This window comes from Aotus nancymaae, unplaced genomic scaffold (genome assembly GCF_030222135.1).
Source record: "Aotus nancymaae isolate 86718 unplaced genomic scaffold, 86718_ANA_hifiasm-v0.15.2.pri h1tg000012l, whole genome shotgun sequence".
In the NCBI taxonomy this organism is placed as follows: domain Eukaryota; kingdom Metazoa; phylum Chordata; class Mammalia; order Primates; family Aotidae; genus Aotus; species Aotus nancymaae.
Window position 1 is genome coordinate 4,934,484 of NW_026988423.1, and position 23,481 is coordinate 4,957,964.

The following is a 23,481-nucleotide window of genomic DNA, read 5'->3' on the forward strand; positions in this document are numbered from 1 at the left end:
AACTTTCAATAGGACCTTGGGCCAGTTACTTGATCTCTTTGAGTCTCAATTATCTTATTTCTAAGAGAATAAGGGTGAATTATGTCAGCTAAGGCAATGGGTGGTTCCCAAATATTTTGGCAGCAGAGGACAATTTTTCCACAGACCCAGAAAAAAAGGACAGTTTCAGGATGAAACTGTTCCACTTCAGACCATCAGGCATTAGATTCCCATAAGAGTATCCAGCCTAGCTCCCTTGCATGCACAGTTCACAATGGTTCACACTGCTATGAGAATCTAATACTGCCACTGATCTGACAAGAGGTGGATGTCAGGCAGTAATGCTCAGTTTCCGGCCTCTCATCTCCTGCTGTGCAGCCCAGCCTGGTTCTTAAGAGGCCTTAGACTAACACAGGTCTTGTCCTGGGGGTTGGGCATCTCAGAGCTAAGCTCAACTTAAGCTCTTATATAATAATCCCATGAAATGTAAAACAAAACGTAACTGTTGAATATGATAATATGTTAAAGATCAAGATATCTAAAGAGCTTTCTCATATGTCCTTATATTATAACTCTCAAATTGATGATAAAATTTTAAAAACTGATTATAATTTCTTGCAGTATAGCTCAAATTAGGTAAAATAATGTGAAGCCTCTTATTAAACTCATTTTATTTTATTAGACTTTTCTTTTACTTTAAGTTCTGGGGTACATGTGCAGATCATGCAGGATTGTTACATAGGTATATACCTGCCATGGTGGTTTTCTGCCTCCATCCCCCCCATCACCTACACAAGGTATTGCTCCTAATGTTATCCCTTCCCAATCTCCCAACTCCCTGCTATCCCTCCCCTAGCCCCTCTACCCCCAACAGATCCCAGTATGTGGTGTTCCCCTCCCTGTGTCCATGTGTTCTCATTGTGCAACACCCACTTATGAGTGAGAACATGTGGTGTTTGGTTTTCTGTTCTTGTGTCAGTTTGCTGAGAATGATGGTTTCCAGCTTCATCCATGTCCCTACAAAGGACACGAACTCATCCTTTTTATATGGCTGCATAGTATTCCATAGTGTATATGTGCCACATTTTCTTTATCCAGTTTATCTTTGATGGGCATTTGGGTGGGTTCCACATCTTTGCTATTGTAAACAGTGCCATATTGAACATAAATGTGCATGTGTCTTTATAAATAGATCGATATATAATCCTTTGGGTATATACCCAGTAATGGGATTGCTGGGTCAAATGGTATTTCTGTTTCAAGATCCATGAAGAATTGCCACATTGTCTTCCACAATGGTTGAACTAATTTACACTCCCATAAACAGTGTAAATGCATTCCTATTTCTCCACATCCTCTCCAGCATCTGCTGTCTCCAGATTTTTTAATGATCACCATTTGAACTGGTGTGAGGTGGTATCTCAATGTGGTTTTGATCTGCGTTTCTGTAATGACCAGTGACGATGAGCATTTTTTCTTATGTCTGTTGGCTGCAAAGTGTCTTCTTTTGAAAAGTGTCTTTTCATATCTTTCACCTACTTTTTGATGGGTTTTTTTTTTCTTGTATATTTGTTTTAGTTATTTGTAGATTCTGGATATTAGCCTTTTGTCAGATGGGTAGCTTGCAAAAAATTTTCCCCATTCTTTGCTGGTTCACTTTAATGATTGTTTCTTTTGCTGTGCAGAAGCTTTTAAGTTTAGTTAGATTCCATTTGTCTATTTTGGCTTTTGTTGCCATTGCTTTTGTTGTTTTAGTCATGAAGTCCTTGCCTATGCCTGTGTCCTAAATTGTATTGCCTACATTTTCTTCTAGGGTTTTTTTATGATGTTAGGTCTTATGTTTAAATCTCTAATCCATCTGGAGTTAATTTTTGTGTAAGATATAAGGAAGGGGTCCAGTTTCAGCTTCTTGCCTATAGCTAGCCACTTTTCCCAACACCATTTATCAAACAGGGAGTCCTTTCCCCATTGCTGTTTTTGTCCAGTTTGTCAAAGATCAGATGGTTGTAGATGTGTGGCATTGCTTCCAAGGCCTCTGTTCTGTTCATTGGTCTGGATCTCTGTTTTGGTACCAGTACCATGTTGTTTTGATTACTGTAGCCTTGTAGTATAGTTTGAAATCAGGGAGCATGATACCTCCAGCTTTGTTTTTTTTTTTGCTTAGGATTGTCTTGGCTATGTGGGCTCTTTTTAGGTTCCATATAAAGTTTAAGGTGGTTTTTTCCAATTCCGTGAAGAAGGTCAATAGTAGTTTGATGGGGATAGCACTGAATCTATAAATTACTTTGAGCAGTATGGCCATTGTCACAATATTGATTCTTCCTAATCATGAGCATAGAATGCTTTTCCATCTGTTTGTGTCGTCTGTTACTTCCTTGAGCAGTGGTTTGTAGTTCTCCTTGAAGAGGTATTTCATGTCCTTTGCTAGTTGCATTCCTAGGTATTTTATTCTCTTTGTTGCAGTTGTGAATGGGAGTTTGTTCATGGTTTGGCTCTCTGTTTTTGGTGTATAGGAATGCTTGTGATTTCTGCACATTGATTTTGTATCCTGAGACTTTGCTGAAGTTGCTTATCATCTTCAGGAGATTTTGGGCTGAGACAATGGGGTCCTTTAAATATACAATCATGTCATCTGCAAATAGAGACAGTCTGACTTCCTCCTTTCCTAATTGAATACCCTTTATTTCTTTTTCTTGCCTGATTGCTCTGGCAAGAACTTCCAATACTATGTTGAATAAGAATGGTGAGAGAGGGCACCCTTGTCTAGTGCCAGTTTTCAAAGGGAATACTTCCAGCTTTTGCCCATTCAGTATGATATTGGATGTGAGTTTGTTGTACGTAACTTCTATTATTTTGACATAGGTTCCATCGATACCTAGTTTATTGAGAGATTTTAACATAAATGGCTCTTGAATTTTGTCGAAGGCCTTCTCTGCACTTATTGAGATTATCATGTGGTTTTTGTCTTTGATTCTGTTTATGTTATCAATTACATTTATAGATTTGCATATGTTGAACCAGCCTTGCATTCCCAGGATGAAGCCTCCTTGATCATAATGGATAAGCTTTTTGATGTGCTGTTGCATTCAGACTGCTAGTATTTTACGGAAGATTTTTGCATCAATGTTCATCATGGATATTGGACAGAAGTTTTCATTTTTCGTTGTATCTCTTCTAGGTTTGGGTATCAGGATGATGTTAGTCTCATAAAATGATTTGGGAAGGATTTCATCTTCTTGTATTGTTTGGAATAATGTCAGAAGGAATGCTACCAGCTCTTTGTACATGTGGTAGAATTTGGCTGTGAATCCATCTGGACTCTTTTTGGTTGGTAGGCTATTAATTGCTGCCTCTACTTCAGACCTTGTTATTGGTCTCTTAAGGCATTCAGCTTCTTCCTGTGTTAGTCTTGGGAAGGTGTAAGTGTCCAGGGATTTATCCATTTCTTTTATATTTACTTGTTTATGTACATAGAGCTGTTTGTAGTAATCTCTGATGGTAGTTTGTATTTCTCTGGAATTATTGGTAATAACCCCTTTATCATTTTTTATTGTTTCTATTCAATTCTTCTCACTTTTCTTTTCTATTAGTCTGGCTAGCGGTTTATCTATTTTGTTGATCTTTTCAAAGAACCAGCTCCTGGATTTATTGATTTTTTTTGAAGGGGTTTTTTGTGTCTCTATCTCCTTCAGTTTTGCTTTGATCTTAGTTATTTCTTGTCTTCTGCTGGCTTTTGAATTTGTTTGATCTTGCTCCTGTAGCTCTTTTAATTTTGACAATACGGTGTCAATTTTATATCTTTCCTTGCTTCTCATATGAGCATTTAGTGCTATAAATTTCCCTGTGGGCACTGTTTTACATATGTCCCAGAGATTCTGGTATGTTGTGTCTTCGTTCTCATTGGTTTCGAAGAACATCTTTATTTCTGCCTTCATTTCATTATTTATCCAGTAGTCATTCAGGAGCAGGTTGTTCAGTTTCCATGTAGTTCTGTGGTTTTCAGTGAGTTTCTTAATCCTGAGTTCTAATTTGATTGCACTGTGGTCTGAGAGACTGTTATGATTTCTGTTCTTTTGCATTTGCTGAGGAGTGATTTACTTCCAATTATGTGGTCAATTTTAGAATAAGGATGATGTGCTGAGAAGAATGTATATCATATATATATATATGTATGTATTTTATTGCTCTTTGGTTCTGGGGTACATGTGCAGAACATGTAGGATTCTTGCATAGATACATAGATACATATATGGCAATGTGATTTGCTGACTCCATCTGCCCATCACCTATATTTGGCATTCCTCCCCTTGTTATCCCTCCCCAATCTCCCTACCCCCCACTGTGCCTCCCTTATTCCCTGCCAACAGACCCCAGTGTGTGATGCTCCCCTCTTTGTGTCCAAGTGTTCTCATTGTTCAATGCCTGCCAAAGAGTGAGAACATGTGGTGTTTGATTTTCTGTTCAGTGTCAGCTTGCTGAGAATGATGGTTTCCAGATTCATCCATGTCCCTACAAAGGAAATGGACTCATTATTTTTTATGGCTGCATAGTATTCCATGGTTTACATGTGTCACATTTTCTTTATCCAGTCTATCACTGATGGGCATTTGGGTTGGTTCCAGGTCTTTGCTATTGTAAACAGTGCCGTAATGAACACACCTGTGCATGTGTCTTTATAATAGAATGATTTATAATCCTTTGTATATAAACCCAGTAATGGAATTGCTGGGTCAAATGGAATTTCTATTCTAGGTCCTTGAGAAATCACCACACTGTCTTCCACAATGTTTGAACTAATTTGCACTCTCACAACAGTGTAAAACATTCCTATTTCTCCACATCCTCTCCAGCATCTGTTGTCTGCAGACTTTTAAATGATCGTCATTCTAACTGGTGTGAGATGGTATCTCAGTGTGGTTTGATTTGCATTTCTCTAATGACCAGTGATGATGAGCATTTTTTCATATGTTTTTTGGCCTCATAAATGTCTTCTTTTGAAAATTGTCTGTTCATATTCTTTTCCCACTTTTGAATGTTTATTTTTTTCTTGTAAATCTGTTTTAGTTTTTTGCAGATTCTGGTTATTAGCCATTTGTCAGATAGGTAGATTGCAGAAATTTTTTCCCATTCTGTTGGTTGTCAGTTCACTCTAATGATTGTTTCTTTTACTGTCCAGAAGCTCTGTAGTTTAATTAGGTCTTATTTGTCTCTTTTGGCTTTTGTTGCCAATGCTTTTGGTGTTTTAGTCATGAAGCCCTTGCCTATGCCTATGTCCTGAATGGTTTTGCCTAGATTTGCTTCTAGGGTTTTTATGGTGTTAGGTTTTAAATTTAAGTCTTTGATCAATCTGGAGTTAATTGTAGTGTAACCTGTAAAGAAGGGGTCCAGTTTCTGCTTTCTGCACATGACTAGCCAGTTTCCCCTACATCATTTATTAAACAGGGAATCCTTGCCCCATTGCTTGTTTTTGTCAGGTTTGTCAAAGATCAGATGGTTGTAGATGTGTGGCATTACATCCGAGGCCTATGTTCTGTTCCATTGGTCTATATCTCTGTTTGGGTACCAGTACCATGCTGATTTGATTACCGTAGCCTTGTAGTATACCTTGAAGTCAGGTAGCCTGATGCTTCCAGCTTTGTTCTTTTTGTTTAGGATTGTCTTGGCTATGCAGGCTCTCTTTTGGTTCCATATGAAGTTTAAGGTGGTTTTTTCCATTTCTGTGAAGAGGGTCATAGGGAGGTTGATGGGGATAGCGTTGAATCTATAAATTAGTTTGGACACTATGGCCATTTCCATGAGCATGGAATGTTTTTAGAAGAGGTCCTTTACATCCTTTGTTAGTTGTATTTCTAGGTATTTTATTCTCTTTGTAGCAATTGTGAATGGCAGTTCGTTCTTGATTTGGCTCTCTTTAAGTCTGTTATTGGTGTATAGGAATGCTTGTGACTTTAGCACATTGATTTTATATCCTGAGACTTTGCTGAAATTGCTTATCGAATTCAGGAGATTTTGGGGTGAGACGATGGGGTCTTCTAAATATACAATCATGTTGTCTGCAAATAGAGGCAATTTGACTTTCTCCTTTCCTAATTGAATACCCTTTATTTCTTTTTCTTGCCTGATTGCTCTGGCTAGAACTTCCAATACTATACTGAATAGGAGTGGTGAAAGAGGGCATCCTTGTCTAGTGCCAGATTTCAAAGGGAATGCTTCCAGTTTTTGCCCATTCAGTATGATATTGGTTGTGGGTTTGTCGTAAATAGCTTTTATTATTTTGAGATACATTCTGTCATTACCTAGTTTATTGAGACTTTTTAGCATAAAGGGCTGTTGAATTTTGTTGAAGGCCTTCTCTGCATCTATTGAGATAATCATGTGGATTTTGTCTTTGGTTCTGTTTATGTGGTGAATTACTTTTATAGACTTGTGTATGTTAAACCAGCCTTGCATCCCTGGAATGAAGCCTACTTGATTGTGATGGATAAGCTTTTTCATGTGCTGTTGCAATCAGTTTTCCAGTATTTTATTGAAGATTTTTGCATCTATGTTCACCATGTATATTGGCCTGAACTTTTCTTTTTTTGTTGAGTCTCTGCCGGGTTTTGGTATCAGGATGATGTTGGTCTCATAAAATGATTTGGGAAGGATTCCCTCTTTTTGGGTTGTTTGGAATGGTTTCAGAAGGAGTGGTACCAACTCCTCTTTGTATGTCTGATAACATTTGGTTGTGAACCCATCTGGATCTGGACTTTTTTTGGTTGGTAGGCTATTATTGCTGCCTCAAACTCAGCCCTTGTTATTGGTCTATTCAGGGTTTCAGCTGTTCTTGGTTTAGGCATGGGAGAGTGCAGGTGTCCAGGAATTTATCCATTTCCTCCAGGTTACTGATTTATATTCATGGAGTTGTCTGTAGTAATCTCTGACGTAGTTTGTATTTCTGTGTAATCTGTGGTGATGTCCCCTTTATCGTTTTTTATTGCATCTATTTGATTCTTCTTTCTTTTTTTTAATTAGTCTGCCTAGTGATCTATTTTGTTGTTGCTTTCAAAAACCAGCTCCTGAATTTATTGATTTTTTGAAGGGCTTTTTGTGTCTCTGTCTCCTTCAGTTCTGTTCTGATCTTGGTTATTTCTTGTCGTCTGCTAGCTTTTGAGTTTTTTTGATCTTGCTCCTCCAGCTCTTTCAATTTTGATGATAGGGTGTTGATTTTAGATCTTTCCTTGCTTCCCAGGTGGGCATCTATTGCTATAAATTTTCCTCTAGACACTGCTTTAAATGTGTCCCAGAGATTCTGGTACATTATACCTTTGTTCTCGTTGGTTTCAAAGATCATCTTAGTTTCTGTCTTTATTTCTTTGTTTATCCAGTCAACATTCAAGAGCCAGTTGTTCAGTTTCCATGAAGTGCGGTTCTGAGTTAGTTTCTAAATCCAGAGTTCTAATTTGATTGCACTGTGGTCTGAGAGACTGTTTGTTATCATTTTCATTACTTTGCATTTGCTGAGAAGTGATTTACTTCCAATTATGTGGTCAGTTTTAGAGTAGATGTGATGTGGTAATGAGAGAAATGTATATTCTGTGGATTTCAAGTGGAGAGTCCTGTCAGTGTCTATTAGGTCTGCTTGGTCCAGATCTGCATTCAAGTCCTGGATATCCTTGTTGATTTTCTGTCTCATTAATCTGTCTAAAATTGACAGTGGGGTGTTAAAGTCCCCCACTGTTATTGTGTGGGAGTCTAAGTCTCTTTGTAGGTCATTAAGAACTTGCTATATGTAGCTGGGTGCTCCTGTATTGGGTGTGTATATATTTAGGATCATTAGCTCTTCTTGTTGCATTGATCCTTTTACCATTATGTAATGCCCTTCTTTGTCTCTTTTGATATTTGTTGGTTTAAAGTCTATTTTATCAGAGACTAGAATTGCAACTCCTGCTTTCTTTTGCTCTCCATTTGCTTGGTAAATCTTCCTCCTTGCCTTTATTTTGAGCCTATGTGTGTCCTTGCATGTGAGATGGGTTTCTTGAATACAGTTCACCGATGGGTTTTGATTTTTTATCCAATTTGCCAGTCTATGTCTTTTGATTGGGGCATTTAGTCCATTTACATTTAAGGTTAATATTGTTATGTATGAATTTGATCCTGCCATTTTGATGCTATCTGGTTGTTTTGCCCATTAGTTGATGCAGTTTCTTCACTGTGTCGATGCTCTTTACCATTTGGTAACTTTTCAGAGTGGCTGGTACTGGTTGTTCCTTTCTATGTTTAGTGCCTCTTTCAGGAGCTCTTGTAAGGCAGGCCTGGTGGTGATGAAATCTCTCAGCAATTGTTTCTTCTTCACTTATGAAGCGTAGTTTGGCTGGATATGAAATTCCAGGTTGAAAGTTATTTTCTTTAAGGATGTTGAATATTGGCCCTCACTCTCTTCTGACTTGTAGGGTTTCTGCCAAGAGGTCTGCTGTGAGTCTGATGGTCTTCCCTTTGTGGTTAACCCGACCTTTCTGTCTTTCTTCTGTTAGCATTTTTTTCCTTCATTTCACCCCTGGTGAATCTGATGATTATGTGCCTAGGGGTTGCTCTTCTTGAGGAATATCTTTGTGGTGGTCTCTGTATTTCCTGGACTTGAATATTGGCCTGTCTTGCTAGGTTGGGGAAGTTCCCCTGGATAATATCCTGAAGAGTGTTTTCCAGCTTGGATTCATTCTCTCCATCACAATCAGGTACGCCTATCAAACATAGATTATGTCTTTTCAGAATCTCATATTTCTTGGAGGCTTTGTTCACTTCTTTTCACTCTTTTTTCTCTAATCTTGCCTTCTCATTTTATTTTATTATGTCACTGAGTTGATCTTCAGTCTGATATCCTTTCTTCTGCTTGGTTGATTCAGTTACTGAAACTTGTGTATGCTTCGCAAAATTATCATGTTGTGTTTTTCAGCTCTATCAAGTCATTTATATTCTTTTCTAAGCTGTTTATTCTCATTAGCATTTCATCAAACCCTTTTTCAATGTTCTTAGTTCCTTTCCATTGGGTTAGAACATGTTCTTTAAGCTCAGAAAAGTTTGTTATTACCCACTTTCTGAAGCCTGTTTCTGTCAATTCATCTGACTCATTCTCCATCCAGCTTTGATCCCTAGCTGATGAGGAGTTGTGATCCCTTGAAGGAGGAGAGGTGTTACAGTTTTTCTCCTTTTTGCACTAGTTTCTTCCCATCTTTGTGGATTTATCTACCTGTGGTCTTTGTAGTTGATGACTTTTGGATGGGGTCTGAGTGGACATCGTTTTTGTCGATGATGAAATTATTTCTTTCTGTTTTTTAATTTTCCTTCTGACAGTCAGGCCCCTCTGCTGTAGTCCTAGTAGTGGTCCACTCCAGACCCTTCTTGCCTGGGGATCACCTGTGGTGGTTGCAGAACAGTAAGGGTTTCTGCCAGTTTCTTCTTCTGTTATCTTTGTCGCAGAAGGATGCCCACCAGATGTCAGCCTGAGCTCTCCTTTATGAGGTGTCTCTTTGGATATATGTGGGTCAGGGAGCTGCTCGAGGAGATGGTCTGTCTCTTATAGGAGCTCAAGTGCTGAGCTGTGAAGTCTGCTGTTTTGTTCAGAGCTGCTGGGCAGGTACATTTAAGTCTGGTGCGGCGGAACTTGTAACCACCTTTTTCCCCAGGTGCTCTGTCCTGTGAAGGTGAGGCTTTATTTATAAGATCCTGACATGCTGCTGCCTTTTTTCAGAGATGTCCTGCCTGGCAAGGAGGTAGCCTAATCACAGTCTTCCAGCAGAGGAGTTGCTGAACTGCTGTTGGCTCTGCCTAGCTGCTATGTGAACTTCCTTGTGGTTTCGTTTATAGAGGTATAGTTAGAACTGCCTCAGTAATGCCAGTCTGTTTCAGTAATGGTGGACTGTCTCTGTAATGGGAGACTGCCTTGGTAGCTGCAGACTGCCTCAGTAATGGCAGACGCCCTTCCCCCCACAGAGCTGGACTGTCCTGGGTCCTGCTGCACTTGCTGTGAAACTCTCAATCTGGAGCGTTTCAGATTGCTGGTCTTTGTGGGGGTTGGACCCGCTGAGCCAGATCACCTGGCTCCCTGTTTCAGAACTCTTTTTTCAGTTGAATGGGTAGCTCTGTCTCCCAGGTGTTCCAGGCTCCAGTTCAAATGGCTGCCCAAATTTGTGTTAGTTTTTGGCGGAGACCTGCTACACCAACTGAAACAGCTATGCTGGAAGCTCATGGCGCTTTTTACCCTGGGAATCTCCTGGTCTGTAGGCAGTAATAAGTCATTTGGAAATGTGGTGATCACTCACCCTCTGCGTTGTTCTCACCGGGAACTGCACTCCAGAGCTGTTCCCATCCAGCCATCTTGGATCCACCCACTGAAGAATGTATATTCTGTGGATTTGGGGTGGAGAGTTCTATAGATGTCTATTAGGTCCTCTTGGTCCAGATCTGAGTTCCAGTCCTGGCTATCCTTGTTAATTTTCTGTGTCATTGATCTGTCTAATATTGACGGTGGGGTGTTAAAGTCTCTCCCTATTATTGTGTGGGAGTCTAAGCCTTTTTTTAGGTTGTGAAGAACTTGCTTTATGTATCTGGGTGCTCCTGTGTTGAGTGCGTATATATTTAGAATAATCAGCTCTTCTTGTTGCATTGATCCTTTTACCAATATGTAATGCCCTTCTTTATCTCTTTTGATCTTTGTTGGTTTAAAGTCCATTTTATCAGAGACTAGGATCGCAACCTCTGCTTCTTTTTTTGCTTTCCGTTTGCTTGATAAACCTTCCTACAGCCTTTATTTTGAGTCTGTGTGTGTCTTTGCACGTGAGATGAGTCTCCTGAATACAGCACACTGATGGGTCTTTACTTTTTATCCAATTATGTAGTTTAGATATTAGCAACCTCTTGGTGCCTGAAGTGAGTCTTAATGCCTTGGGCCATAAGGGAAATTATTTGAGGACCAGCAGAAGGTTGTGTATCAGTAAAATTACCACCCAAATACTACCAGAAGTACCCATCCTTTGGGCCATCTTAACAATTATGGCAATACAAGAATGTCTTCTTTGTAATTCATAAATGTAATCTTGAAGAGAAGAGAGGCTATATGGATTTGACTTTTATAAGTCAATAGTATCAGTAACTTTTTGGTATTATTCAGAGGCAGATGTAGATTTTGAGGATCCTAAAATGTTGTACAACCTTGATATCTTCCTTAATAAGAGGAATACTAAAGTAATAATATAAAAATGGTTTCTCCAAATAGTATTTCATTTATAAAGAGAAAAGAAATCAAAATTAATTACTGGAGCTTTGGGGATTGATGACCCTTTCTCCTAAGATATCTTTGCACAATTTACTAGAAATAATTATGTAGAAATGGTTTTCAAATTTGGCCTGACTTCCACTCCAACACTCTGTGACACTGAGTAAATGCCAGCACTCACAGGGACCCAAGCATATAAGACGCTTAGGTTTAATAGGCATCATGATAAATCAAGTGTTATTCAATAATCAGATTAACAGTTAGAAAAGTAACAACACTACCAAATCATTTTTAAGAATGGGTAGGGAAATCAGGAATTAAGTTTGAGAATTTATTCACAAGAGCAGTCATAGATAGCTTCTAAACAGGCTGCCTGAAGTCTTCCTATGGGGCTTCCAAGTAAAAGAGCATTGAAGATAAACTTCACATCATTAAAAACATTCAGCTGAGTTTATAGGTACCACCAGCAGACTACATCCTGCGATTCCAGTAGCTAGTAGAGATACTGCAGAAAAAATAAATTGACATGAAGAGGAAATAAGAGAAATAAACTTGGTAAGTATAGTATGGAGAGGAATGGGGAAGTATTTAATAAGAAAAAGAGAGAAGAAACATTATTGAGAACAGAAGAAGTGCTTAAACATTTGGTTTGGGTGATGTAATAGTGCTAACTACTCAATTCACTTACTATTTATCAGCCTCTTGATATGCAGCAAATATGAGACTAAAAAGTAATCAAGGGAGTTAGCCTGTTAGAGTAGGACATTATACTGATGATAATTTCCTTCTATGCCCTCGGTAAACAAATGAGCAAAGTGAAACCCAGAGTTTTCTGACCTGTCAGAGATGGTGCAGACTAGCCATTTAGCGAAGCCATGTCTAGAAACCAGATCCCTGTGATAAAAACTTTAGTGACATTTTCTCTGCTTTGAAGAAAAGCCCCACAAACAGCAAGATAATCTTTATGTCTTATGTGAGCTTAAACATTTTCCATCTAAACTTATCCATATACTTTCTTCAAAACTTATTTCAAAAGCTACAGACAAATAAATAGATAAATAATAAACAAACATACAAAATGTTTTTCTCTCTAAAGGTAGCCTTTCTTCCCTTTGTGTGTCTAGTATATACGACCTTCATATCTAACAGAATTTATCTTACTCTATTTGGGTTCCTTCTTCTTTCCTCTCATTGCACACACATACACAAAATAATTGTACAGAGAACTATATATGCACAAAGACCTATCAGTGCTCATATGGCCACAAACATAGACACCCCCAAACACATGCTCAGTCTCCTTAGAGAATATCTGTGCTAAATCGTAGCTGTTTTCTGTGTGGTGCTTTACACATACAGGGATTCTAAAAATTAATTTTAGAAGAAAATTTACTCCAAGGCTATCTGATAGCGCTAGCACCATAATCCACCAGACCTCAAGTATTGCATTGTTTTTTAATAGGTAAAAGCCCTGTCCAATCTCATGACTTCAACTGTTACCTCTAAATGACTGTACGTGTACATGTCTGTCCCCTGTCTAGAACTCATCCTGAGCTTCATTCTCTTATTTGTACTATGTGATCAGATAGTTTCTCCTGAATATCTTGTAGGTACTTCAAACTCAATACTTTGAAATCAAAACTCATCAACTTTCCTACTTTAGCTGTGTTTTTTTTTCTTTTATTCACATTGCCCAATTTCCCAATCTGGAAATTATAGTGTTATTATTGACACTGCCCACACCCTTATTCCTGTACCTCATTGCCTGCCAAGTTTTGCCAATTCAGTTATTTCTTCCCCTCACCCCATCTAGTGCCCTTTCTCTATTTTACTACTGTTATTAAAGATTAGGCCTTCATTACTTCTAACCTATATTACTGAAGTAATGTAATTGATTTATTTTTCTCTGCTCCAATTTCAACATACACATCTCAGCATGATGCTACTCCCCTGTTCAAAATGACAATATCTCCAAGTTACTTATATATTTTAATGTAAATGTGTTATTCTGATAATCAAGGTATCAAGGTTCTCTGGTTTTGGGATTCCATATGTTTTTTGGTTCCATCCATATATTTCCAAATTTATCTAATATCACTTCCCTTCACTTATCAAGATGTCAGAAAAACTGATATTCCTATTGCTGGTAAATTGTTTTTTATAGCTCCATTTACTCTCTCCTATCTTTGTCCCACTTATCCAAATCCTCACTATTCTTATGATCTCCTTAAGTGAGCATGTATTAGTTTGTTTCCACACTACTATAAAGAATACTTGAGACTGCGTAATTTATAAAGAAAAGAGACTTAATTGAGTCACAGTTCTGCATGGCTGGGAAGGCCTCAGGAAACTTACAATCATGGCAGAAGGCCTAGGGGAGGCAAGGCACATCTTACATGGCAGCAGGAGCATGGAAAACTGCCACTTTAAAAATCATCAGATCTTGTGAGAACTCCCTCATCATGAGAACAGCATGGGGGAAATTGCCCCATGATCAATCACCCTCCACCAGGTCCCTCCTTTGACATGTAAGTATTACAATTTGATGAGATTTGAGTGGGAACACAGAGTGAAGCCATATCGTTCCACTCCTGACCCCTCCCAAATCTCACATCCTTTTCATATTTCAAAATCAATCATGCTTTCTCAACAGTACCCAAAATCTTAAGTCATTCTAGCATTAATCCAAAAGTACAAGTCCAGAGTCTCATCTGAGACATGACAAGTTCCTTCTACCTATGAGCCTGTAAAATCAAAAACAAGTTAATCACTTTCAAGATACAGGCATTGGCTAAATGTTCCCATTCCAAATAGGAGAAATTGGCCAAAACAAAGGGGCCGCAAGGCCTATGCAAGTCTGAAACCCAACAAGACACTCATTAAATCTTAAAGCTCCAAAATAGTCTCCTTGACTCCATGTTTTATATACAAGGCATGATGATGGAAGGTGTAGGCTCCCAAGGACTTGGGAAACTCTGCCCCTGGCTTTGCAGGGCACAGCCCTTGCAGCTGCTTTCATAGGCTGGTGTTGAGTGCCTACAACTTTCCCAGGTACTCAGTGCAAACTGTTGGTGGATTTACCATTCTAGGGCCAGGAGGATGGTGGCCCTCTTCTCACATCTCTGCTAGACAGTACCCCAGTGGGGACACTGTGTGGAGGCCCCAAGCTCACATTTCCCCTCTGCATTGCCCTAGGAGAGGTTCTCCATTAGGGCTCTTCCCCTGCAGCAGCCTTCTGCCTGGACAGCCAGGTGTTTCCATACATCCTTGAAATCTAAAAGAAGGTTGTCAAACCTCAACTTTTGTCTTCTGCACACCTTCAGGCCCAACACCACCTGAAATTTACCAAGGCTTGGGGCTTGCACCTCTGAAGCAATGGCCTGAACTGTATATTGGTCTCTTTTAGCCGTGGCTGGTGTTGGAGCAGCTAGGACACAGGATGCCATGTCTCAAGGCTGCACAGAGAAGTGGGGCCCCAGGCTGGCCCATGAAACCATTTTTCCCTCCTATGCCTCCAGGCCTGTGATAAGAGGCACTGGCCTGAAGATTTCTGAAATGCTGTGGAGACAGTTTCCCCATTGTCCTCGCTATTAACATTCAGCTCTTTGTTATTTATGCAAATTTCTGCAGCCAGGTTAAATTTCTCTCCAGAAAATGGGTTTTTTCTTTACTGTCACGTAAAAAGACCTCAGGAAACCTAAAATTATGATGGAAGGTGAAGGAGAAGCAAGGCATATCTTACATGGTGTAAAGAGAGATTAGAGAGAGAACAGGGCCACTTTTAAAACCATGAGATCTTGTGAGAAATCCCTTGAGTTCAGCATGGGGAAACCACCTCCCTGATCCAGTCCCCTCCTACCAGGTCCCTCTCTTGACACATGCAGATTCCGACTGGAGATGTGATTTGGGTGAGGATGCAGAGGCAAACCGTATCAGTGTGTAAAACTTAATACCTCATTCATGGCAATGATCACTTCTTATCTTTCATTACAGTGATTTCATAGATAGCTTTTCTCCCATACTTCAGTATACAGCATGTTGTTTCTGTCTTTAAGAATATAGTTGCTGAGTGTATGAGAGCAAAAGTGATTAATCTTTTGTTACTCCCACAAGTTTTGGCAAATGCTTTGCATATTACAGATATTCAGTAAATAATTGACTTCATAAATAAATATTAATTTATTTGGCAGTGATAAGGAAATTTTGATACCTTTACTTAAAAAATAAACACATTATTTAAAATGGAAAATGTTTATAGTTTTTTTAGAACAATTAGTAGCTGTGCTACTGGTGTTGATTAACACTTGATAATTATGACTTTAAATGATATTGAACATGCATGTAATCTAGTCCTCAAGGGAAGACTGGAATTTCATCAAAATGATTGGGTCTAAGTGTACTACTTATTTCAATACATCAAAAAATTTGATAGTCATCCAACAGTCATTAACAACCAAACCACAGTGGTTTTCAATGTAACGTCTCGAGGATAAAAAATAAAAATTGTACCATTCATTTGATGCTTAAATACTGTTCTGTCTTTCCGAGGTGTGATGGGAGAATATGAGCCGAAAATTGAGGTCCATTTTCCTTTCACGGTTACGGCTGCTAAAGGAACAACTGTTAAGATGGAATGCTTTGCACTTGGCAAGTGAGTACATGCTCTTCCATAATTAAACACAATTGTTTGTTAAAATGTGACATCTTGCTAGGTGTCATTTCCCCAGATGCTCCATGGTGTCTATTTTTAAAAAGAAGGTCAAATGGGAATTGATGTAGTAATCAATTATGGTTATCTTCTAGTCATTTCTACTGGACAGCAATTTCTATAATTTTGCTATTTTAACATAAAGAAAACTTCTCTAAATGAGAAAAAAGCTTTACATCTTTACCTACATATCTTAAAATTTAAGTGTCATCTTTAAGTTTCATTCAGTCGCTATGTAAATAAAAAGGATAGAAAGGCAAAGTACTTTCTGCTCCTCATGCATAGGATGTAGATTCTGATATGACATAATAAGACAGCAGATAAAAATCATAACGATAATAGTTACATAGTGATCCTAAGTATTACTGTAGTATTTCCTGAAATCATAACTTAATAGCACCAGCTGTCAATACGTACAACATGTAATCATCTCCCAAATCAGAGAGAGAATTGATATCACACCCTAATGCTTGCCATACTTAATGATTCGATTTCTGAGGGTTTACAGCCCAGGATATATAGTCACTTGTCAATGATGTTTGCAGTATGGGTGTTGAGATCAGAGGCAAACATGGAATTTTGATTATATTTGATTATCATATTAAGATTTATTTTAAACAGAGTGTTGTTTATTTTAGGATGATAAGACCTCAGGGCCCTTTCTAGACTCTATAATTATAATTTGCATAAATGCATCTCTATCAGAGTTACTAATTATTTAACTTCAGTTGCAGTGAGCAAACTCCCATAATATAACTATAAAGTACTTGGAGATAAAGCCAGCTACACAAGTGTGCTTAAATAGGTTTACTCTGTGGGCGAGGAAAATATTAGTAAATGTGAAAAAATCAGCTAGTTAATGGAGATTGAAGGAATGAACATAGTAAACACCATGTGTTTTAATATCAAGAATTAAAGTAAGACATGTGTCCTGTTCTACTTAAATCTAAATAGAAGCAATGTCATAGTAGACTATAAGCAAAATGAACAAAAAGATGTGATCCATCTTTTAAGGAAAAGACAGCCATAAGTAGAAATAAATTTCAAAAATTAAAATGTAGCTAGGAGGTATTTGGGCAGATATCTGAGGAAGCCTTCTAAATCTAAAGGTATTAGTTAAGTGCAGTAGGAGTGAATAATAGTTAAAAGTCTTGTTTGTCACGATTTGCTGTTGTGTGTCAAGTAGGTCTAAAAATGTTCCAAGTAAGAAGTTCAATTCTGATAAATGCAAAACTAATATATTCTGGCTTGAAGACAAGGGTTTTAGTGTATCCTGTAGTTAAATAATTCTTAAATGCCAGAATTTATACTAAGGCTACAAAAAAGGGGAGGTGATATTGTAAAACAAATTAGAAACTAGACTTATAGGAAAAAAACAATATAAGTATTTCCCCAGGCAAGTTTATTTAATAAGTTAGATCTAGTTGCCTTTGGAAGCCTGGAAATATGCTTAGTAAATTGATGCCTAAAGTCTCTTTGATTCTAGGTAAAACCCAACAGTCAAATAACTAAATCACTTGTGTTCTTTTAATATTTTATTTTCTTCAACCTCTCTACTCCTTCTTTGCTACTCAACTCCCAAAAGTAAATAAATAAAAGGGAGTGTAAGGAAGACTGCTTCAGTCAAGAAGGTCTCTTTTTATCACCTGCTATCCTTTCTAAGAAATGTCACAATTATGGAAAAAAGAAACATGTTAAGAAGAGAACTGTCTGTACCTAAAGACCAACCTGCCACCCTCATGAAAATAAGTAAGATCAAAGAAATAACATCTTTATGTGTGATCATCCCTTTATAGCGTATTATCTTGTGATGTGGATCACCATTTTATTCCAACATCATCACAGAAAATTGCAAATTAATGATAGAGCATCTGCTTGGCTCCCACAGCTCACCTGAGCTGCTTCTCATTTTAATGATCACATGGTACTTTGGTGAGGCTTTGTCTGTTGCCAGAACTATAGTATCTGCCACTGGATATTGTCAGGATCTTACTGCTCATGCTGTTTTTCCCCTCAGTGTGTCCTAACCAAACGTTCCCCATAGAGTGTTATAACCAAATTCTGGAAGGGAGCATGTCAAGGTTTTTTTGTCTTGTGGCCTTTGCACTAGTGTTTCGTACCCTGGGATTTCTCTCCCCCTGGTCTGTCCATGGCTGCTTTCATTTATCCTCTGGTTTCAATTTCAATATTACGCCCTAAAGAGGCTACATATGACCACCTCCTCTAACTCACACCCACTATTCTCTATCTATATACCTTTTTATCCCTTTTTTATAATCCTTAACATAGTTTTAAATTTTTACATAAGTGTTTCACCACTTAAAAAGGTGTATCTGTGTTAGGATCCCAGATGTAAACAGGATTCAACCCAGGTGTTTCAAAAGGATTTAGGAAAGTGATGAGCTGAAGATCTGTGAGCAGGTTAAGAACAGGGAGAGAAATCAAGGCATGTATAAACTCCTGATAGCAGTAACTCATTGTCACCTGTAATCCTGAAGGACCAAGTGGGAGGAGATAGTGTTTCCAGAACCAGGGAAAACTGGAGATACGGAGTGGGGATCAACCAGTGGGAGCCGTAGTTACTGTTGCTGTGAAGAGACACAGCCATTACCTAAGAACACAGCAGAAAAAAGGATTAGGAAATTTATATCCTGACTTTGTTTTCCTTCCTCCTTCTAATCTCCTCTGGTGGCTCTCATGGCTGAAGTCAAACAGAAGCCGTTGTGCAAGCCTGGGGATGCAATTGTCAGTACACAAGGCAAGGCAGAGGGTCTGCAGGGAACAAGAGGGTAGCAGGCAAGGGAAGAAAACAGAATAGCCAGCACTTTCCCCACTCTTAAGATTTAATCCCCAAGACGGGAGGAATCATGACTATACTCTTCACTTATGTATTCCTAGTGCCTGTCACAGCACCTGGCACATGGCATTCAGAAAATATATGTTGAAGGAATGAGTGAACTCAAATACTTCATCTACTTAATCCAATCAACTCTGTATTATTAACATATCATAAAAAATAAATAATAAGTTATTTATGGATTATCCTCTCCTCCCCCCTCAAATACATCATATATGTTTTACACCTGTATCTCCTGCTCTCTCATTTGCTCTTATTTATATCCAAAATTACATTACTACACTTGCCTCTGGCTTTTCCTGCCTATTCTTGCCTCACTCTATCAATTATATTTGTTATCTTAGAGCTACAGTACTCCACCTCTCTATTTTTGTGGTAAAAACACTTACCATGACATCTACCTTCTTAATAAACTTTTAAGTGCACAATACAGTATTGCTGACTGTAGGCACAAGGTTGACAGCAGTGAATCTTTAGAACTTATTTATTTTGTATACATGAAACTTTATTCTTAAAGCATATTTTCATGTCCAAGTTATACTTACTGTTTAATACAACAACCCCAAAAACCTCTTTTGATCTACTGCTGCCTTGTAAGAAGGGTTTGTTTGTTGTCTTTTTTGAGAATAAAGATGGGAGAGATTTATCGTATCTATAGAAGCTAGGGCAAAGGATGGAGTGAAAAATATTTATATATCACAAAATATAGTATTTTATATAATAATGGCTTGAGGGACAAACAAAGAAGATCATAAGTACAAACTTTTGCTATTTTCAATTTTACCTCCTCCCAGCCTTAGTGGAGTAATTCACATTTCCTACCAAAAATTACGATTTTTATCATGTTATTCATTGAACCAAATAGGTTCCTAGATATGTAGTAATTCCTTGGAGATATCTGGTGTTCAGTTCCCGATGCCACAATAAAACAAATTTCACAGTGAAGAAAGTCACATAAATTTTTTTGGTTTCCCAGAGCACATAAAAATTATGTTTGCACGATAGTATGTTTTATTAAGCAGGCAATAGCATTTACATACTTACCTTATATCCATACAACAATTCACATACCTTGATTTTAAAATATTTTATTGCTGAAAATTGCTAATGCTGATGTCAGCCTTCAGCAGATTATCATGTTTTTGCTGATGGCTGATGCTATTGACTGATAAGGGTGGTTGCTAAAGGTTGGGGTGGCTGTGGCACGTTTTTAAAAGAAGACAACAATAAGGTTGCCACATTGATTTACTCTGTAGCTTGTTATGCTGTTTGATAGCATTTTACCCACAGTAAAACTTCTTTCAAAATTGGAGTCAGTCCTCTCTAACCCTGACACCACTTTGCCAACTGAGTAAACGTAATGTTCCAGATCCTTTCTTGTCATTTCAGCAGTGTTCACAGCATCTTTTCCAGGAGTGCACTCCATCTCAAGAAATCCCTTTCTTTGCTCATCCATAAAAAGCAACTCTTCGTTCATTCGGTTTTTACTATGAGATTGAGGCTATTCAGTCACATCTTCCCGTTCCACTGCTAGTTCTAGTTATCTTGCTGCCTTATCACATCTGCAATTACTTCCCTTACTAAAGTTTGAATACCTCCAAGTTATCCATAAAGCTTAGAACCACTTCTTGCAAATTCCTGTTATTTCAGCCTTCCATGAATCACAACTGTTCTTAATGGCATATAGAATGATAAACCCTCTCTAGAAGGTTTTCAATTTACTTTGCTCATATCTTTCAGTAGAATAATTACCTATGGAAGCTGTAGCCTTATGAAACGTATTTCTTGAATCATTGGATTAGAAGGTTGAAAATTACTTCTTCATCCGTAGGCTATAAAACTGATTTTGTGTTAGCAGACATGAAGACAGCATTAATCTCCTTGTACATCTGTATCAGAGCTCTTGGGTAATGAGGTGCATTGTCAATGGACAGTAGTATTTTGAAAGGAATCTTTTTTCTGAGCAGTAAGTCTCAACAGTGGGCTTAAAATATTTAGTAAACCATGCTGTAAACATCCATTGTCATCAGGCTGTGTTGTTCCATTTCAAGAACACAGAGTAGATTTCACGTTAATTCTTAAGGTCCCTATTATTTTCAAATTGGTAAATGAGCACTGACTTCAGCTTAGGTCACCAGCTGCATTAGCCCATAACAAGAAAGTTAGCCTGTTGTTTGAAGTTTTGAAACAAGACGACTTGTTTTTAGCTATGAAAGTCCTAGGTTGCATCTTCTTTCAAAATAAGGATGTTTTGTCTACATTGAAAATCTGTTGTTTAGTGTAGCCATTTTCATTAATTATCTCACCTAGAGTTTCTGAAAAACTAGCTGAAGTTTTCACATCAGCACTTGCTGCTTTACCTTCCACTTCAATGTTGTAAAGATAGCTTCTTTCCTTCAACCTTATAAACCAGCCTATGCTAGGCTCAAACTTCTCTTCTGCAGCATCCTCACCTCTGTCAGCCTTCATAAAATTGAAGATAGTTAAGGCCTTTCTGTGATTTGGGTTTTGGCCTAAGGGAATGTTATGGCTGGTTTGATCTTCTATCGAGACCGTTACAACTTTTTCCCTATCAGCAATAAGCCTGTTTTGCTTTCTTACCACTTCTGTCTTCACTGGAGTAGCACTTTTAATTTCCTCCAAAAACTAGTTTTTTTGAGTAGTGTTTTTTTTTTTTTTTTTTTTTTTTGCATTCACAACTTGGCTAACTGGAGCAGAGGCCTAGCTTTAAGCCTCTCTTGGGTTTTGACATGCCTTCCTCACTAAGCTTAATTTCTAGCCTTTGATTTAAACAAACAGATGTGCAACTCTTCCTTTCACGTGAACACTTAGAGGCCATTGTAGAGTTATTAATTGGCCAAATTTTAATATTACTGTGTCTCAGGGAATAGGAAATCCCAAAGAGAGGGAACGAGATGAGGGAGTGGCAGGTTGATGGAAACAGTCAGAACACATACATTTATTGATTAAGTTTGCTGTCTTCTATGGGCATAGTTCATGGAGCTTCAAGAGAGTTACAATAATAACATCAAAAGATGACTAATCACAGATCGTTATAACATACATTAAAAATAATTGAGATACTGCAAGAGTTTCCAAAATGGGACACAGTGATACAAAGGGAACGCAGGCTATTAGAAAAACTGTGCCAGTAGATTTGTCTGACATAGCATTGCCGCAGACCTTCAATTTGTGAAAAACACCGTGTCTGTGAAGCATAACAAAGTGAAATGCAATAAAATAATGCCAGTACCTTCTTTCTTAAGACAAAATAATTCACTCATTAACTCAGAGATGTCAAAATGTAAGGGTTGCGCTTTGTGTAGCTCATTTCATAAATGTAGTAGCCTAAAGTGTCTCAAAGAAACTAGAACCTAATACAGGTCTGTAAGCTCTGAGAGCCAACTGTGTTCTAGGCACTGTCACATCTTCCAGGGTTTCCATAGTCTCTGTTCTCAAAGTAATTGCATTCTATCTTCGAAGATTTTGCTTAATGTAGTATTACCCCTTGAGTCCAGTCTTAATCGTTGTGTAAACATCCGCTATGCACCTTGACCAGGCTATCCTCTAACAGTCAGCCTTTATCTCTGCAGAGATTTACTACCTACCTTTTTGGTTCCAAGTTTAAACTGAGGCTCAACAACCTAACAGCACATCTTCTTTTCAACTCTCTTTGGTCCTTCATATGATCTCATGATCCTTCTTTGATCAGCCAAAGTAGAAAATTTCTTTGATTCTTAAAGAATCATACATTCAAACCATGTTATGATACTGGTTCATTTTGATTTCTCTGGGAAGTGCATTTACCTTTTTATGATCTGTCCCTAACGGTGTTCACCTTTTGTTACTTAGAAGACTCATAGTAGTGCAACTATAATACACAGATAATTTTTCAATATATAAGCTTATATCTTTCCTGTATTCTTTAAGAAAAAGGAAAACACGTAATTATAGGTTATCAAATTTTACTGTATTTTGATATCACCCAAATTTACCAACCTGCATGATTTGAAGTTAAGTAAAAAGTCTAATAAAATGCTATAAGCTGAAAGCTTTCTTCTAAAGAAACCTCTACATAAATCTGAATTTAGCAAAAATTCAGATGTTTTCTCTACAGGCTGCGGGAGCAGAACACAAGAGTATACTAGTTTATTCCTAGAAATAGCTCTTAAAATAGAATTGCATGATATTGAGTATAGAACTTATAAAGTGACTGTGACATGCTATATCATGCAATGCCTTCTGTAAAGGTATTTCCCCAGAAAAATGGGAAATGTTTCAAGAGGATCCGTAGGAAGACAAAGGTATATAAAGGCTTGGGTAACTCAGCAGTGTGTGAAACAGTGGAGGGGGATTAATTAGTTTTAAAGAAAAGATTGATGTAGACATATGGAAGGTTATTGTCAAGATATTGCTCACAAGCTGTTCTCCAGTTTCGACAAGGTAGGGAGGGAATGAAATTCCAACAGTATGGGATTAAACTAGAAGAATTACATTGGGTGTAATGTAGAGGTTTGTGACCAAATGAGTTGTTACAGGGAATCTGGTTTATCAGGAGAGACAGTAGAAACTCTTTGACTGTACTGCTGTAAGAATATAATAATGCTTATTTGTCTTCTAATGATTTAGATGTAATGTTCTCTGAAAGAAGAAAAATTATCTTGGTTAGGATTGAAAATGAAAATT

General features: G+C 37.9%; 1 protein-coding gene across 1 annotated transcript in view; it reads left to right on the forward strand.

The window, feature by feature from the left end:
• CNTN5 (contactin 5) overlaps positions 1-23,481 on the forward strand; it is a 1,383,122-nt gene that overhangs the window by 984,974 nt on the left and 374,667 nt on the right. Inside the window, exon 9 of the mRNA XM_012454882.2 lies at positions 15,779-15,881. Coding sequence (XP_012310305.1) covers positions 15,779-15,881 — 103 coding nt within the window. The remainder of the gene's footprint in view (positions 1-15,778; positions 15,882-23,481) is intronic.